Source organism: Sycon ciliatum, chromosome 4, assembly GCF_964019385.1.
Source record: "Sycon ciliatum chromosome 4, ocSycCili1.1, whole genome shotgun sequence".
Classification (NCBI taxonomy): Eukaryota; Metazoa; Porifera; class Calcarea; order Leucosolenida; family Sycettidae; genus Sycon; species Sycon ciliatum.
The window spans coordinates 3323574-3339617 of NC_088646.1; the positions used below are offsets into that span (position 1 = coordinate 3323574).

At 49.7% G+C, this 16044-nt stretch overlaps 1 protein-coding gene across 12 annotated transcripts in view; it reads right to left on the reverse strand.

The window, feature by feature from the left end:
• The window catches only part of LOC135813929 (splicing factor 3B subunit 2-like), a 44476-nt gene that overhangs the window by 10254 nt on the left and 18178 nt on the right, over positions 1-16044 (reverse strand). For all 12 annotated transcript variants that reach the window (XM_065326969.1, XM_065326966.1, XM_065326962.1 and 9 more), the window contains 5 exons: positions 15373-15558; positions 13679-13720; positions 9590-9690; positions 9413-9461; positions 8855-8944 (listed from right to left, as the gene is read on the reverse strand). In XM_065326969.1, the coding sequence (XP_065183041.1) occupies positions 8855-8944; positions 9413-9461; positions 9590-9690; positions 13679-13720; positions 15373-15558 (468 nt within the window). The remainder of the gene's footprint in view (positions 1-8854; positions 8945-9412; positions 9462-9589; positions 9691-13678; positions 13721-15372; positions 15559-16044) is intronic.

Below are 16044 nucleotides of genomic sequence, written 5' to 3' on the forward strand. Positions count from 1 at the left end.
ATTCGGCTCAGTGCTGTGTTACCACCAGCTCGAGGGGGATAAAGTTGATGTGCCTCCAGCTGGAAAGCGGCCATTTGTGGCGATAGCTGACCAACCGCAGCTGGCAGCGTCAAGCTCGCAAACAGCAAGTGATGATCGAAACGCCACCTCAGAATCACCTGCCAGCCAACAACCTGCTGGCGCTGAGTGTTCTACCAGCCAGCACTTCTGTGATTTACCACTGCCGAAGTCTGCTAGGGAAGGTGATGAGTTTGCAAGACCGCTACTCCATAGCAAAACCATAGCTATCGAGCGGCTCACTCGTAGTCAGGGTAGCAGTGAATTGTGGAAAAAACTGAGGAGAATTACCCTGACTTCTTCATGCTTCCATCTTGTAACTCACCGGAAGGAGGTGACAGATGCATTCGTGACGAGCCTCTTTCAGGACAAGGATTTGTCCTGAGTTGGAGCGGTTTCTCATGGAAGAGCCTGTGAGGATTTAGCCAGAAGGGATAACCGTAAAATTCCGCAAATATGCCCACCCTAAATAACGCCCATGTCCGATAATAAGCCCAGTTTTAGGCAGTGTACTCTTCAAGTCCGTTTTAGCGCCCATGCCCGAAATAAGCCCAGGGCGTAAAGTGGACTCAAAATGACAAGTGGTTTACCTATCAAATCTGTAATTTATCGCTACATTCTTGGTTACGACCAAATTTCCAGCTGTGGTTTGATGTACAGTGCTGGCAACTGAAATCCGACCCCCTTGCCGGCAAGGGGGTCGGATTTCAGTTGCCAGCACTGTACCTGTACCGCGCTCAGTGTGAATGGTGGTTCACTGAAACTAGTGGGTTGCTGATACCGATAGATTGATCAGGGGCGTCGGAACCGGTGCGGCAGGTGCGGCCAAAGCCGCACCAATAATTTTCGATTTTTTTACATTTCAACCTTGTGAGAAGGCAACAAACTGTCCATATCTGATTGATGATGGGGAAAAGAGTTGTTGGAACAATCTTGGAAAATATGTTGAACCCCTTGATCCGCTCCATCAGACGCTCAACATGAATTCGTAACTTGGCGATTTGTTGCGTTTTCCGAACGTCTTCTAGGGCCATCTGGTGTCCTGATCGCTTGAACGGGGAATGTTCAACTTGACGCCATACGGCACTAAGAGATCCTGGATGTCAAATCCTTTATCTGCCATAATCGATGTCCCATAGCCGGCTGCTGGGAGAAGATCTAGGAAATGGCTTCTGATCGTTAGCTTGCGGTCACTGATAGATCCAGTGAACAACTCGGAGATGAACGCCACACACCATCTGGGCAGGCGCGTGCACCGTATGAGTTTTTTGGTGTCTGGAAACCACCTTTTTTCGGGCAATCTCGCCAAAGGAAAAATGTGCCTACTGGATTGGTTATCGTGCATACGCGTCGATCGTTGGGCAGTATACAGTACAGTCACTAGTGCACTATGTCCTTATTTCGAAGTGAGAGAGAGAGTTGCTTTGCATGCAGTTCAACTTCAAAATACATTATTCTCTCTTTCTTCAGTGGAGAGTAGCCACACTGGTGACAGAGAGATTGATCTCTAGCTCTGGTCCGCTTCTGGATTGGCGATGACGTTCAAGAAATTCGTTTCGTCTCGAAATTTGAGTCAAGCACGCGCGATGCAAGTCAGTTCAAGAATATGATTGACGATATCTCCTTCCAAACAGGTGACTCAAATCAAGATCTCCACATAGATCCACAGACTTCCAGGGCTTTCGTTCTCGCTCATGTGCGCAGCAGAGATGTTCGTCAAAAACGTTGTCGACTGGAAGACGTAAAAATGTGCGTCCATGATCCACTTGCACTACTTCAGAACGAAGCGCTGCTCCGGCCGCGACTCAAGGACGCATGGATTCGCTTTTCTTCCACGAGTTTCCATCGAAGCAAGGTCCACAAAATTGAAATCATGTGGAACGTTGCCAATACATGCTGAAAACTTCGTCATATGAACAGAAAGAAAGATACATGTACATGTACGTCGAATATAAGCAGTGTTGTTTTGATGAAACAGACTTGCCTGGAGCTGCAGTGGACTATGTACTAGTGAAGTACCATAGACATAGTGTTACGGACTGTAGTGTAGCCAGGGTGGCTAGGCCTATCAAACTACTTTTACGTGTTCAATATGACAAACATGTATATGAGTGCATTGACTTTTGCACCCTCTTTGCAAAAAAGTGCTGGTATGTAAAAGGTAACCCGTTTTATCCTGCTACCGGTGATACATGTACCAACATTTCCATAATAACATCGTCCCCTCCCTCCATTCCTCATTAGTACATTACTCTTATTTCTGTCCTTTCTACCCCTAGACCTGGTTCCCTCTCAGACGCGTTTGTGCCGGCATGATCATGATGATAGCATACAGTCGGAGGAGCCCCACTACACATCTCATCAGCAGCAGTGTTAATTCGTGCCCTGGACCCCTGATCTTGAGCCCCCCTCCCCCTCCTCCCTAGCCCTCACCGTTATCTCTGACGGGATGTTCGGGGGATGCGCATGTGCACAAATACATAATTATACAGTGTGTTTCCAGAAAAAATTTACCAACTCTAGAAACCCCCCTTTCAAGACTCGGTGCACGCCACTGCTGGGGTCATTCCGATGAGGCCCTTCAAGGTGGTATGTGTCTTGTACGAGCTGTACAGTTGGGACTGTGCAGGCAGATTGGACGCAACTTCGCATTTTAGCTCTGTGGCATCAATGATCAAGAATGTTGTGGGATACAGGTCCTTGAACACATCGGGCAATCGTTCTGACACTTGGGAAGGACGCGGCCAGATTGGAATCATTCCCAGTCGCAGGTGCATGTAGTTGACCATTGTTGTGATGATGCGACTCACAGTCCCAGTATCTATCAAGTACAGATCAGCCAGCATTCGCATGTCTGTGCTGCGGCGAAGACAAACCATGGTAAGGAAAAACTTCTCTCTCCAAGCCAACTTGCTCTTCCGTCCAGCACCGGGTTTCCTTTTCCGTGAGTCAGCATCCAAGGGTTTGCTGCGAAAGGAAATGACGCTCTTATCATCCAGGTGAAGAAATTGTTCACATGCATCAAATGCAGCAAGTGAAGGAAACCCAGTGTAGTACTGCATATCGGAGTCAGAGTCTTCAAACCGAGCTAGAGAAAATAGCTTCAGGCTGAAGTCGACTTGGATATCGTCGATACCAGCCAGTGCTTCTTCAAGTTCGTCTTTTTGCTTGGCATTTTCCTTCGTAGTGGCTTTCAGCTTTGCAGCGTCTGACTTGGGCTCCTTTGCTACCTTAGGAGGAGAAGCACCACGCTCGCGAGACTTTCTCTTCGTGGGTTTCTTCCATGCAAATACGCTTGGAACAGCAGTAGATTTCAGCCTTGCGCCCGACTTCTTTGTCCCTTGGACATAGTCTTCATCCGTGAAGTGGTTAGAACACACCACTGTACTATAGGGCATGATGGTAAACACACAGTCCCTCTCATCTCCACGGATGGCGGCAATCCAAGACTTCCTTGTGTCCAACTCGTCCTGCTCACGCTTCTAGCTTCTCCAGTTTTTGTTTCTTTGCTACCAGGGAAGACGTGGAACAAAGTATTTTTGTCCGATTGTCGGTCGCTGTTGCACTGCGGAACGCAGCAGTGATCGCCTTTTCCCATGACTAGAGAAGCTGGGAAGATGTCCTAGATAACAAAACTGAACACTTTACAAGAACCAGGTAGAGAATCTCCAGCGGCTGTTCTTTTATCTTCTAAAATGTCGAGCGCAATCACTTGAAGAAGTAACAGTTAGTTAGTTTCTGAAAGTAAAGGCACGAACAAAAAGAGAAGGAAAGTCACATTTGCACGTGGGCAAGTACACGCCAAAACCGGTGATTGATAGTTGCGGTTCTGGAACAAGAGCTCGCGCTCGAGGAATGCACTGCATGCATCGCGTGCACAGGTCACGCATTCAGTACGCGTGCCCCGCCAAGTCAGTGCGTGTCTTATTTGGCAAAAGACCTATTGGTCGTTACAACTTTAGACTTTGTGACTCGTTAGACTTTCCGGTTTTACAGTAACTGGTTTTATTCATCAAAGGACCGACTAGTCACCTGTGTGGTGGGTACGCGTTTTTGAGCTCCAGTTCTTGAAACCTTTTGGACAGCCCAGCCGGCATTAGGCCGGACTGGAGGTAAGTAGGTAGGTTGTAGCAGTAGTAGTAGTAGTAGTGGCAGCAGTTGCAGTAGTGTAGTTAGGTAGCTAGGTTGTGCACAACGAGAATCTTTGCGCCATGGGTGAGCTCTCAAGCGCGGAGCAGGTGAAGCTACTTTGTAGCATTCCCGGAATACATCACAACGTGGTCAGCCTTGTAGATACTTTGAATGCTTTCGTCAGTGAGGCCAGAAACAACGAAGTACGCCTCCAGCGGAGAGTAGACGAGCTCGCCGGCCTGGTCTTGGATTTAAGGCAAGAAATGAAGTTATTGAAGGAGTCCGCCATTATGGCAGTCAAGCAACCATTTTCAAAAAGCGAGCTGGGCAAGGAGATCAAGAGTGCAGGTAGTAGTAGTACTACGAGTAAGAGTACCCGTACCAGTAGTCCTGGACAGTCAAAGCCACGCGCAAGTGACAGTGCAAAACTGCCAAACCAGCAGGTAAAACACGTGGGAACCCACACTGAACCCCGTACCCGTAGCGCCGCCACACCCTGGCACGCAACCAAGACAGTGCCCTCTGGGGACACAGAAATGGAGTATTCTGAGTCTGATGCAGGGGATACTGGACTCCTGCCTGTCAGTGTCAAGCCCGTTTTCGGTGCTACTGCTGCCAACGCTGGGCCTAACCAGGACACCCTACCGGCCGCTGCAGGTAGTGTTGAACCTGAAACTGGCAACACAGAGCGAGAGGAAGTGGATGCCATAAATGACGACAGCTGGCAGCTGGTCGCTGCAGCCCCACCAAGACGCCGGAGAGCAGTAGTGTTTGTTGGCAACCTTAGCAGCACCTGCACAATGGAGGGTCTCACGGAGTTTGTGCACCGCCGGTCTGTAGCAGCCACAGGGAACATCATAGATGTCCACTCATGCAATGTACACACGGCAGCTAGCGGCAAAGTATCCGCCAGGGTCACCATCGATGCAGCTTGCCTGGCCACTGTGACCTCTGCTAACTTCTGGCCTCGGCCTCTCTACTGCAGGACATGGAAATTCAATCCACCCAAGAAGAGCAGCGGCAACGACAAGGCCCACAGCAGCAGTGATGGTGGCAGTGGCGACGGCAACGACAATGCCCACAGCAGCAGTGACGGTGGCAGTGGCGACGACAGCAGCGGAAACGACTGTGGCAGTGGCGGCAGCAGCAGCAGTGACGGTGGCAGTGGCGACGGCAACGACAATGCCCACAGCAGCAGGGACGATGGTAGTGGCGGCGACAGCAGCGGAAACGACTGTGGCAGGAGCGGCAGCAGCAGCCGCCGCAATAGCAGCAGCGACAGTTCTCCCAAACCCGGCGCTGAGTTAACTCGGACCCCTGGGCAGAAGTCACGACCCCACCAGCGTGGTTCTCCCGCTGAAGACCAAGCTGCGAAGCGCGTGGCTCCAGTCAGCAAACAGTGATGTCTGCTGCCAGCCATATACCCCTGCTAAACCCCAATGCTACTCCCTTCCAGCCTCGAAGGTCCCGGGGCTCCCAAAGAACAACCAACTGCAACAACCTCAAACTGTTCGTCACGAGCCTCAACATCGGGTTTTTGAATATCTGCAGCCTGCGCTACAAGCTGCATGCACTGGACAGCCTTGCCCACCAGCACAACTGGGACGTCGTTGGCGTTGCTGAGACCTGGCTGGATAGTACAATCTCGGATGGCGAAATTTGTATTCCCGGCTACAGTGTTGTTCGCTGTGACCGGCCCGATCGCCAGGGTGGGGGCACATGCCTCTATTACAAGACATCACTCCCAGTTACCTATCGTTCTGATCTGCACAATAGCCACCTGGAGGCTACCTGGATAGCTATTGGCGGAGGGCAACACCAGCACCTCGTTGGCTGCCTCTATCGCCCACCAAATGCAACTGCTGATTTCTGGGGCCACCTGGACACAGTCCTCCACAATGCTGCCACGATCACGCCATCAATGACACTGGTGGGTGACTTTAATATCAATCTGGCTCAATGTATGACCAGTCGTCCTCACCAGCGCTTCTGGGACCTTATCGGATCGTATGAGCTCCGCAACTATGTTCAGTCTGCCACACGAGTCACACCCCGATGTCCGGATGGAACGCTGCTTGATCTAGTGCTCTCCACCGTGGGTACTATAAGTCATTGTGAAGTTGTACCCTGCACGATCAGCGATCACTTCCTTGTGCATGCAAGTCTGTCTCTACCCTCCTCGCAACACCCACTGCAGCGAAAATCAGTGCGCCTCACCCGCAAGATCCGGGCCATTAACCTTGCAACATTTCGTGAAGATATTGCCTCGTGCAGCCTCCACTCCTTTCCCCCTGCTGCAACTGTAGACGAGATGTGGAATGGCTGGCATGCCAAGTTTATGTCGGCTCTCGAAAGTCACGCTCCCCTGCGTGAAGTCAGAATCTCCACCAGGAGGACTCCCCCGCCATGGTCCGACCGTGATCTATTCCAACTGAACATGCGCAAGAATAGACTTCACCGAAAGTGGCTACGAGATAAGACTAACGTGCATCTACATGAGGAGTACAAGCGAGCCCGTGCAGAAGCCTCAAATGCTTACCGGCGAAAACGCAATCAGCATTTCCAACAGCAGTGTCGTGATCACTCCTCCAACCTGCGGAAGATGTGGTCCGTGATCAACTCTGTCACTAGCCGTTCTCGTCAACATCATCAGCCAACGTGCGACATCACAGAAGTCTCGGATGCCTTCCACAGCATTGTACATGATCCGTCCCGTCCGGCGCAGCTCCAGATTCCCATTGGTCCACAGCCGCAAGGCTCAATGCTGACCTTCCAGTCAACCACCCCAGATGAGGTCAAGCACCTCCTGGAACGGATAAATCCCTGCAAAGCCACAGGCAGTGATGGGATTCCTGGGTGTCTGCTACGTGCTTGCGCTGACCTGTTGGCTCCATCGCTTTCAGTGCTCTTCAGCTCATCGCTGAGGCATGGTGAAGTCCCTCTGGCTTTCAAACATGCTGTAATAAGCCCTCTCTTCAAAGCTGGCGATCCATCGGTAGCTGCAAATTATCGTCCTGTGTCGCTCCTGCCGATCGTATCCAAACTACTCGAGAAGATAGTCCAGAAGCAACTTGTTGCACATCTGGAGCGATCATGTGCCATACCACCGACTCAGTTTGCCTTCCGCCGTGAGCACTCCACAGAGGACGCCCTAGTTGTAGCAACAGATGCCATCTTAAAGGCCCGGGACGACAAGTTGACCACAGGCGTCTGCCTAATCGACATGTCAAAAGCCTTTGACAAGGTCAATCACAGCCAACTGGTCCGGGACCTATTCGATCTCGGCCTGGACAATGCCTCCCTTCGCTGGTTCTGCAGCTACTTAAGCGATCGAACCCAGCAAGTGCGCATTGGCCCCACCTACAGTGTTGCTGCTAAGTGCTCATCTGGTGTACCTCAGGGCTCGGTCCTAGGACCGATCCTGTTTAGCATGTACACCCGTGATGTCCCTGCCATAGCCCATCCTGCTCCATCTCTGCAATTTGCCGATGACATTGCAGTGCACTGCCACAGAAAATCAGTGCTAGCCACATCAGCCTGCCTGTCAGGGGCCGTCACCAACGTCGCTGACTGGCTCAAGCATCGACATCTGCTACTAAATGACAAGAAGAGCCAGGTCCTGTCAATTGTACCACAACGCAATGTGGGTCAGCATGTCGCTGTCCGCTGCAACCAGACAGAGCTTCCCCTGAGCCCAACAGCAAGGTACCTCGGCGTGACTCTTGACGCCGCTGTGAAGTGGGACCCCCATGTTGACGCGATGGCGAAGAAAGTTGTGCAGAAGATTGGAGCATTGTGGCGGTCCCGCAGATGTCTGAGCCTCAGTAGTCGCATCCAGTATGTGAGGTCAGTCATCATGCCTGACCTCCTATATGGGTCTAACGCCTTCTCTTCCTCCCTCAAGGTTTCGCAGCTTGATCGCCTTCAGGTCCTGCAGAACCGAGCGGCGAGAGCGGTATACGGTTTGCCGCCTCACACCTCGGCTCAGCCTCTGCTCGAACGGATGTCCCTGTACAGAGTTCGGGAGTGCTACGCCCAGAAGCGGCTCGTCCTGGTGTGGCGCTGTGTCAATGGGAAAGCCAGCAGTGTCCTCCAGGACCTATTCTCACCATCAGCTGGCAGCACCACCCGGCACCAGGTTTCCAGGGGCCTCACTGTCCCCTCGGCACAGTCAGAAGCCGGCAGATCTCGCCTGGCCTTTCAGGCAGCCTTGGCCTGGAACGCTCTCCCAAGGAGTGTAAGGGAGATCAAGGCTGCCCAGCAATTTAAGCTTGCCTCCATCCCCTACACCTTGCAATGAATGCTCTGTCTGACTTTTCCCGTCCACACACCACGTCATTTACTCTTCTCTGCGTGCTTGTGCGCTTATGAACTCTTTGTGTTCCCTCTGTTGACGCTTCAAAATCGCTCTATTGACACTGCAAAATCGCTCTGTTGACGCTACAAAATTGCTTATCATCTCCCTCCCTCCCTCCCCCCCCCTCTCTCTCTCTCTCTCTCTCTCTCTCTCTCTCTCCCCGTAGCTCTCTCCCTTTTGAAATTCGCTTCCATAGAATTGGGCACCATTGCCCGTTTGGCCTTGCGAAGCAAAATAAAAATCAACAACAACAAGGAACATTCTCTATTTGGAAACTAGTCAGGACAGAGGAAAGGTTCTTGCACTTACAGCACCAACTGGCATTCCAAGAGCTGTCCTCAAGTCGTCGGAGATATCACCAGGCTTAAGATCCTTCATCTTGGTCTCGAATTCCTTGCCCTGGTGGAATTTCAGAATTAGGAATTTAGGAGGACAAAAAACATTTGAGCCACACGTAGATAGAGGACCTACAATTTCTAGAATACACTTTTAGTGAAAGGACTTCCAATCCTTCAAGTTAATTCATGAAGCCATTGTCCTAGGCATCAACACATTCATCCCATTTCAAAGTGATACGTGAAACTAGTGGAACTGGATGAGAACAAGGCTCAAGATGTTGTTCCACGACTTGGGAGAGACAAAACTGAGGAGAATGCACCGGCCCAACAAAGGCAAAAAATGAGAAAGAGCAAGACCCAGATCGAGAGAGAGAGAGAGAGAGAGAGAGAGAGAGAGAGAGAGAGAGAGAGAGAGAGAGAGAGAGAGAGGAGAGACAGAGAGAGAGAGAGAGAGAGAGAGAGAGAGAGAGAGAGAGAGAGAGAGAGAGAGAGAGAGAGAGAGAGAGAGATAGAGATCATAATAGCCTACCTCATAGTACAGGTCCCCGTGCAAAGTGAGTCTCGGCTTTTTCTGCCACCTGAGGAAAGAGAAGCAAAGAATATAGAGCGTTCAGCTGCATATGCGTCAGGCCGTATCCTATAGTCAAAATCAAAATCACCATGTCAAAAGCAAAGAAAGCAACATAAGTTCCTAGTGCGAGCATACCTGAAGAAGGCATCGTGCAGCTTCTGGTAATCAATGTCAATCTTTCCCAGCTTTGGTCGAACTCGCTGTCTTGTTTTCGCCTTCAAACTTTTTTGATCATCCTGAAGCAGACACCAACACAAGCCGGACATGACCAATGTGAAGACCCGGTATATGCACGCAGCAAGAATACGGCACACGTCAAATCAGTTTAGCCGGTCGCCAAAAGCAATGCATCCTTTCAACGTTACTTCTAGCAATCTACTTCTAAAGATACACGTACGTAGACTCCACTGTAGCCATCCACCACAGTAAAACCTGTCAAGGCGACAACTCGGCAAAAAGTGACCACCTGTCCCAGAAACCACTGCAACCAAGACCAAGGTTGCTTTTCCAGTCAAATGGCCCTGGATACAGAGACAACCTGGGAACAAAGAGCACACTGCGAAGGTTCCTTGAGCGGTCGTCTTAGACAGGTTTCACCGCATATCTATACACACTCATAACACTATCAGTTTTTATTTATTTAGTCTACACCGATCAATCAAGAAAGAAAGAAAATATCCAAATTTCGGGCAAGGACCATCTTCCTGAAATTGGGTCTTGCCCGAAAATTCGGATATTTCATTTATTCGATCGGTTTGTGTACTAGTAGTCTAGAGACGGTTAACTGAGAGTGCTGTGTGGATGTATGGTTCTAGCAATCTAGTATGGATATTGCATAGTCAGGCATTCATACTGACATAGCACATGTGTCGTAGCCAGCTGCGGATCCAGCGATCTTTCTGTGGGGTTCCAGCATAGTCAAAACTGAATAGCTGACACCGTAAAGTACCGTGGATCGTCGCTTCACAGGCAGAAAATCAACAGGGGGCGGCAATTAGAGAGGGGGCGGATCAACGGTACGTTACGGTACATGTACATGGACATGCATATGGTTGCCAGTAGTACATTTACGAAACTTAGGCCGTTCCGCAGAACCCCTGGATCCCCTCCTAGATCCACCCCTGGTCGTAGCCGTACTATCGGCACATTGGTTTTAAATTTTATGTCTCCATGTGGCTAGATTGCATTATTTAATGGCCTTTTATTGCCTGTATTTATTTTCATGGGTTGAGCATGAGGGGTTGCCCTGTATTTCTTTGCCTTCCATACACAGAAATGTGTGACAGAATATCTTCCTTTTCTGGCCTCAACTAAACACACCTTATTCATTTTGAATATGTTTGGCTCTTACGCATACTTGCACCGTAGATAGACGTTAAAGTTGTAAGATGACAAAGAAGTTGTACACATTTGTTGACCTTTATGATATCATGATAAGGAAAGCTGTAATGTGGCATAATAGTGATGCGCATGAGTTGACCTTTAGGGCTTTTTCAAGTTAGGCCGTATTCACGCTACTTGAAAAAGTGCGTCATATGTTATATGACCCCTTTTAGCCCCGTACGCACTCCCGTATGCACACACTCCCGTACACACATCCATACACATGCACTCACTCTCACACGTACACATGCACTCACTGCTGACCCCTGTCTTCCCGGTTACACCCTTGCTGACCTTCTATGGTGGTTTAGCGTGTGCGCTAAGCCCTGTTAACGAACATGGAACATCTACCACTCACACTTAGTCTGATGATCATGCATCCTCTGATTATGATGTCCTTGCTATACATGCGCCAAGAGTACATAGACCAGAGTGTGCAACTGTGCATATCAGATCTGAAACAGCGCAGTTCGTGCACTACGTCACCCTGATGAGGTCAGCCAAGCCGCGACTTGCGTACAGCTCAAATTTTCATGTTTCATAGCTCGGAAATCAGCCAAGTTTGCTTGATTTTAGACGTCCTGTTTCAGGATTTCGGTGTTTTGTGTGACTGTGTACGCTGCATACATCCACCGACAAGTAAAGTCACCAGGCTATCCGTATCAAAAAACCGAAATCAGGACAAACTCAGTGACCTGCACCACCGCGACAGGTTACGCAACTTTTCACCGTACCTGTGGCTTACCATGCCGTCAGAAATGACGTAGTGCACGAATTACGCTCCCACAGGAACCATCCCGAGTTGCACACTCTGGTTTATGTACTCTTGATGTGCATGTGCATCGTGCGCGTCACTCTCCCACACGTGCTTTCCAAATCTTGCTTTGCAGAAAACTCCTTTGTCATTTCTGTTTTCCGACGACTTGACTGTTCACTGGTTTGTCCGTCAGTTGTCAATTTTCTACATTTTCCCTGCCTCGACTGACATGCCGAGGACAAGGAGCACCTCACGGGGTGCAAGCGCTGATGGAACTGATGCTGATGGTCCCCCAGCTCTCTACCCGTATCCACCACGCCGCGGGCTGTGAATACTCCGGAACATCGGAGAGCGAGGTCACGTGTGAGCCATGCCCATGGGCACAGCTCCGCCAACGCGGACCAGGTGACTTCTCCTGCGCCGCCACAACCAGCTCCTCTCACCTTGAACGACCTGACTAGCGATATCCAGGCCCTCCTGGAGCGCGTGGAGCGCTTGGAATCCGTCGTAACAGCACATCAGGGTGTCTCGCTGACAGCGTGCACCCCTTTTCCCGCTCACCCTATTCTCACTAACTGCATGCACTCCTTTTCCTGCTCACCCTTTTCTCACTTACTGCATGCACCCCTTTTCCCCTCGATAGTAAGAATAGTTAGACCACCAAGGCTGCGCTTGCTCAGTCTGGCCTCTTCTCTGCTAGCCGTGCCTTGCTCTCCCCGCTCTCTAGTCTTCTCTTCTAGTCTTCTACTAGTCGTACCCTCTCTCTTCTCTCTGCTTTCCTCTCCTTCAGGGTAAAAGTTACTTGCAAGGCTTCCGCAACTCCGGTACCCCTGTACAAGGCAACATTTCTTTCAAGCTGAAGTCAACAGCAGGAACTGTATGTTTCTTCCAGAGTATTTTCCAATATGCCGAAGGTTCTCTTCACCGACGATCTTTGAGTGTCCCCTCATTGAGCTCTGGGGAGAATACCAGCGAACGAAAAGTGGTACCATGATGAAGTGATCTGTCGCAGAGCGTCAGATCGCAACCAAACTCGATGAGTATGTCCAGCACCTCGGCATCAAGGATGCCGTGTTCACGGCGGCGAGTGTGCACAGCAAGGTGGACAATTTGAAAACGAAGGCCGGAGATCACTACAAGAGGTATAAGAAAACGGAGATCGGTTCTCCTTTTGCTGATATGCAGAGCAATATACTTAGAACTTGCCGAAACCGCCGAGACCGAAACTTGCTCGACGTTTTCTCTCTCTTTTTCTCCTTCAAAGAAAGCTGTTGATAGTCCTTCTGGTAGTAAGTATTCCTTGGTGAATCGGTCATCATGTCAACCAGTAAGATGTGAGTCTCGAGGGTGAGAACATGTGTGTGTGTGTGTGTGTGTGTGTGTGTGTGTGTGCGTCGGAACATTCCAATGTAACCAATGTTGCGGCCACCACCGCCCGGCATGTCTAATGTAACAGTCTTAGTACCGCGGCTCCGGGGCCTAACGCCGGGCCGACCGGATACATGTACGACACATGAAACAAGCTTCATGGAATAAACACTTACATGGAGAGGACGTTTCTAATGTAAGAATAGCATTATACAGTGAAGTTGATTGTTCCTACGTGAAACACACACTTCCGGCCGAAGTTCACACTTGACTGCGGCACTTGGCTTACTCAGGTAGGAACAGCCAACTTCATCACTAACACCGCCGAAATCGCTACTTCTAAGTAAGCATCTATATACAAATTATACTCAAGTCTGTGGCCAGCAACTGTTTCGCTCTGTTGGAGCTCATCAGCACAGCTCAGAGGACCGAAGCGCAGCTCTTCGCAATGAAATACGTTTCCGTGAAGCAAAGCATTTTTATAAAGAGCTGCAAACCCCGCCAAGAGTGCTCGAAATGCTCCAAGAGCAGTGAGCGTTGCACAAGGCGAGCGGCAAGGGTTCGCGCTAAGGTAAGAGTGCTCAACCTAACGACATTGCTGACGCTAGGGAGCATAATACTCAAAATACATAAATTGTATAAATTTGAAAAAACCCTTGTAAGACAACCGGTGCAAAGCAGTGCTGGTAAACACTGGAAACCCATGCAAATCCTACCTTTTCCTGAACGGCAGCTCTCATTTCCATGATACCAGTGTTCTGTACAGGAGCAGCAACACAAAAATACACAAAAAACACACACGCATGCATGTACGCATGCAAGCACCCATGCTCAAACAGACAGACAGACAGACACATGCAAACTGTAATGAACGAAATGAACTGACACTGTCAGGACAGCTAGCCAGCAACGGTGAGCAGCAGAAACATTCGGAAGTGAAAAGGAAAAGCGAGCTGCTTTCTAGAGCCCAGTTCACATTCGACGGAAATGAGACGGTACGAGAAGTAAGAACCTGTCGGGATGGCTGAGAAGAGCTGTAAACACCATGGACAGCACACAGTGCAGTACATGCTGTGATGGTCAACATTGATGGGCAAGGGGCGGTAGGTAAGGTTCGGGGAAGGGCTGAATCAGAACGGCACTTTCATCTTTTCCGGGGCTTCTCTTACATTGCCTCTTCTCAACTGACCAGGACTCATACTCAAACTACTGGATTAGGCCAAAACAAATAATGACCTTGTTTCCGGTCGCCCGACCGGGCCACTTTTTCCCGAATTCTGAAACTTTTTTTGGTCCCAAATGCATACAAACGGTGGCAATGCCATGTGTGCAAGTGCACTCAACGAGTCATAACTCAGTCAAATCTCAACCGAATTCCACAATCGAAACACCTGCAAGGTAGCAGAGATTCTCAGCTGTCGGTTCGAAAACCTCCGGGGTCGATACGAGCTAGAATAACGGAGCTGGAAGGACTCGAACTGTTTGCTTGATTTCTCAGGATGTACGAAAACAGGAATACACCACATGCTGTACAAGAACAGTGAGTCAGTCAACTTTGACATTGATCCTTGCCATGATATAATGTACAATGTACATGTGTAGGTGCTCTTGTCTATCAATACCACAACGATTGAGGAACCAAAAAAAGTATCCAAAAAAAGTTTCATTCCGGCCGTCCGAGTCTCCTTTTTGAGGGGTTGCCGACCGGAAACAAGCCAATTTTTTGTTTTGGCCTTATCATAAAGATCAACAAATTAGCTCAGGACTCTGTACCGTGCTAATGATAGGCACAGGAGAGGACATAATCCAATCATGTAACACACTCCTGGGCTAGCCATAGACAAAGCAGATACACTGTAATAGGGTATCTTGTCTAGCTGTCCAAAGTCCAGCGCAGGCGTGCGAGCCATTCCCAATATCATCACGGGAAGCATAGGGCTCGAAACGCGCAATTTGGAAAACTTGCAGTTGGGTGCATTGCTGCAGGCCACCGTCACCTGTCCACACTTGAAATACAGCTATCTTGTACAACTATGCCCTGATGCATACTGTAGGAAAACTTGAAAAGTGATTCTGCCGTCACTTCCCGTACTGGTATGGTGGTGGGGTTGCGCTTCCGTTCGCTCTACGCTAAGTTATGAGCATTGACTCTCGTCGCCGCTCAAGTGGAGTGCCGTCGAAAGTTAACCATGTTTATGTCGGGAGGAATGTTGCCGGGTGACCAACTCAGCCTTGCAACAGTGCCCAACGGAGCCAGTACAGCAGAGGCCGTACAGCTGAGCCAGCAGCAGTACCATTGTCAGGCATTGAGAAAGAGAGTGCATAGGCGTACATGACAAGAGGATACTGCAAGTAACAAGCTATCATGTAGAGCCAAGCACAAACATGCAATGCATGTGGTGCAACATACCTTAATGAAATCCGGCAGGTCGAACGGAGGTTTCTCAATACCACGTTTGCCCTGGAGATACTTTCTCTTGAAGCACCAATGCCTCGGCACAGGAACAGTGTTTCGATAACCTTTGAGGTGAACAAGCAGCTGAGGTTCCCTTGAAGTGACATCATGCATTTCCACCACATCGGGCCGTTCTACAAGCTGTGCATGCACACACACGCAAAACACATGTTAAATGGTGGTTTAGCGTGTGCGCTAAGCCCTGTTAACGAACGTGGAACATCTACCACTCATACTTAGTCTGATGATCATGCATCTGATTATGATGTCATTGCTATACATGCGCATGCGCAGCGTGCGCCACTCTCCCACGCGTGCTTTCCAAATCTTGCTTTAGAGAGAGAGAAAGAGAAAAGAGAGACTCCTTTGTCACTTTTACTTTCCGACGACTTGACTGTTCACTGGTTTGTCCGTCAGTTGTCAATTTCCCCTTCCCTCCCAACCCCATTCGACTGGGGATCACTATCTCTCCGTCACTGTCACCATAATTTCCTCAATAACAGTGTCAGTACAACTCTTGTCAATATACTTATATCGGGTGAGGGCAGTCTATCTCCGCAGCTGGCTCATTTCAATCACTACCGGTCGCAGCTCCTGCCCACGGCAGGCCGACCGTCTCTCGTTCAC